The following is a 1868-nucleotide window of genomic DNA, read 5'->3' on the forward strand; positions in this document are numbered from 1 at the left end:
CAAGTTGTTTAAAGGCACAGTCAACTTAGTCTATGTAAACTTCTGACCCACTGGAATTGTGGTACAGTGAATTATAAGTGAAATAATCTGTCTGTAAACAATTGTTGGAAAAAATTACTTGTGTCATGCACAAAGTAGATGTCCTAACCGACTTGCCAAAACTATAGTTTGTTAACAAGACATTTGTGGAGTGGTTGAAAAATGAGTTTTAATGACTCCAACGTAAGTGTATGTAAACTTCCGACTTCAATTGTATGTAGTGCTAGGGCAAAAAAAACTGCATGTGCACCTCTTCGGAAACGCTGCCTTAAAGGGACCTAATTGGAACGTTGCCGCATGTCCTTATGATGTACCCTGTTTGCTGGGTTAATACATAAATAGAGTAAATAGAATCAAATGAATTTCTTGTCATAAACTCAATATAGATCCATCTCTATGGAGAGGTTACATGTTGACACTGAAACTACAATCCCATGTGAGCAAACACTATGATATATTTAGAGGCTAGCAGGACAAGTTATTGGAGCTGTATCCCTCTGTCAAGCAAGAAGACGTTTCATGGAGACAAGTTTCTGAGCCTACACAGAATCAAATGATTCACACTTGAATTCATCACATCCATACACACTCAAGCCTTGTAAGGACTAAGAATTGCTGCATTGACCAGAGGAAGAAAACTAACAAAAGCTATGGAGAACTCAACCCAAGTCAAGTTCTTTTATCTCTTTGGCTTACAAGAGACATTTAACAACAAATCGGTCTATTTTATCTTGTCTCTTATCACATACCTTCTCATCATCACTGTGAATCTGACTCTGATCATAACAATCATTCAGGAGAAAGGCCTCCATGAGCCCATGTATATCTTTCTGTGTAGTCTATGTGTCAATGGATTGTATGGAACTGCTGGTTTCTACCCCAAGTTCTTACTGGACCTTCAGTCAGATGTTCAGGTGATATCTTATGGTGGATGTTTTACTCAAGCCTATCTAATATACACATCTGTCATGTGTGAAATGTCTACTCTAACAGTGATGTCTTACGACAGGTATGTGGCAATATGCAGACCACTACTATACCATAACATTGTGACATCTTTAACTGTTAGAAAGTTACTTTTATTTTCTTGGTGTTATCCTTTATTTATGTCACTCATAGCAGTTATTTTAGCCGTCAGAATTCCATTGTGTGGATCTCGCATTGATAAAATCTTCTGTGACATGCCGTCTATACTGAAACATGCATGTTATGTCATTACCATCAATCCGATTTTGAACAAATTTATAATAGTGGTTTATGTTTTTCAGATACTTTTCATTGTATTTTCTTACTGTCAGATTGTAAGGAATTGTGTAAAGTCAGCTAAGGGAAGGATTAAGTTCACACAGACATGTGTGCCACATTTAATAACAATGGTTATATACATCACAGTGACCCTGTTTGACACTCTGCAAGGGTGGAATAATGTAAATATTACACTAAATATGCGTAATGCAATGGCTGTACAATTCCTTGTTATACCACCTTTGTTAAACCCTGTCATATATGGAATTAACCTCCAGCAGATTCGAAGGGCAGTTTTTAGAAAGTGTAATACACATAAAATTATAGATATGAAACGTTAGTTACATAATCTTACACAACAGGGAGACTTCCTGCTATCAGAAGTCAACAAAAATAAAGGTAAAATCTGCCAAAACTGTTGCAAGGTTAAATGGCGCCTCATTTCTTGATACCTGTCGCCAAGGGCACAACTTTGGTTTTAGAAGTGGGGGGGACATAACCTGCTTGGGGGTCCTCCCTACATTTTTTGGGGCATCCAATGCTAATTTCCTGCAATTCTCCTAGTGCTGAACCTGACCCCAAAA

At 37.5% G+C, this 1868-nt stretch overlaps 1 protein-coding gene across 1 annotated transcript; it reads left to right on the forward strand.

The window, feature by feature from the left end:
* Positions 1 to 689: 689 nt before the first annotated feature.
* Positions 690 to 1625, forward strand: LOC311101557 (olfactory receptor 1D2-like; the record flags this gene model as incomplete). The annotated part of the gene is made up of 1 exon (XM_084142691.1): positions 690 to 1625. One exon carries the CDS (start codon positions 690 to 692, stop codon positions 1623 to 1625), a length of 936 nt encoding a protein of 311 aa, XP_083998817.1.
* Between the last annotated feature and the right edge of the window lie 243 nt (positions 1626 to 1868).

This window comes from Coregonus lavaretus (genome assembly GCF_964263955.1).
Source record: "Coregonus lavaretus genome assembly, chromosome: 26".
NCBI lineage: Eukaryota > Metazoa > Chordata > Actinopteri > Salmoniformes > Salmonidae > Coregonus > Coregonus lavaretus.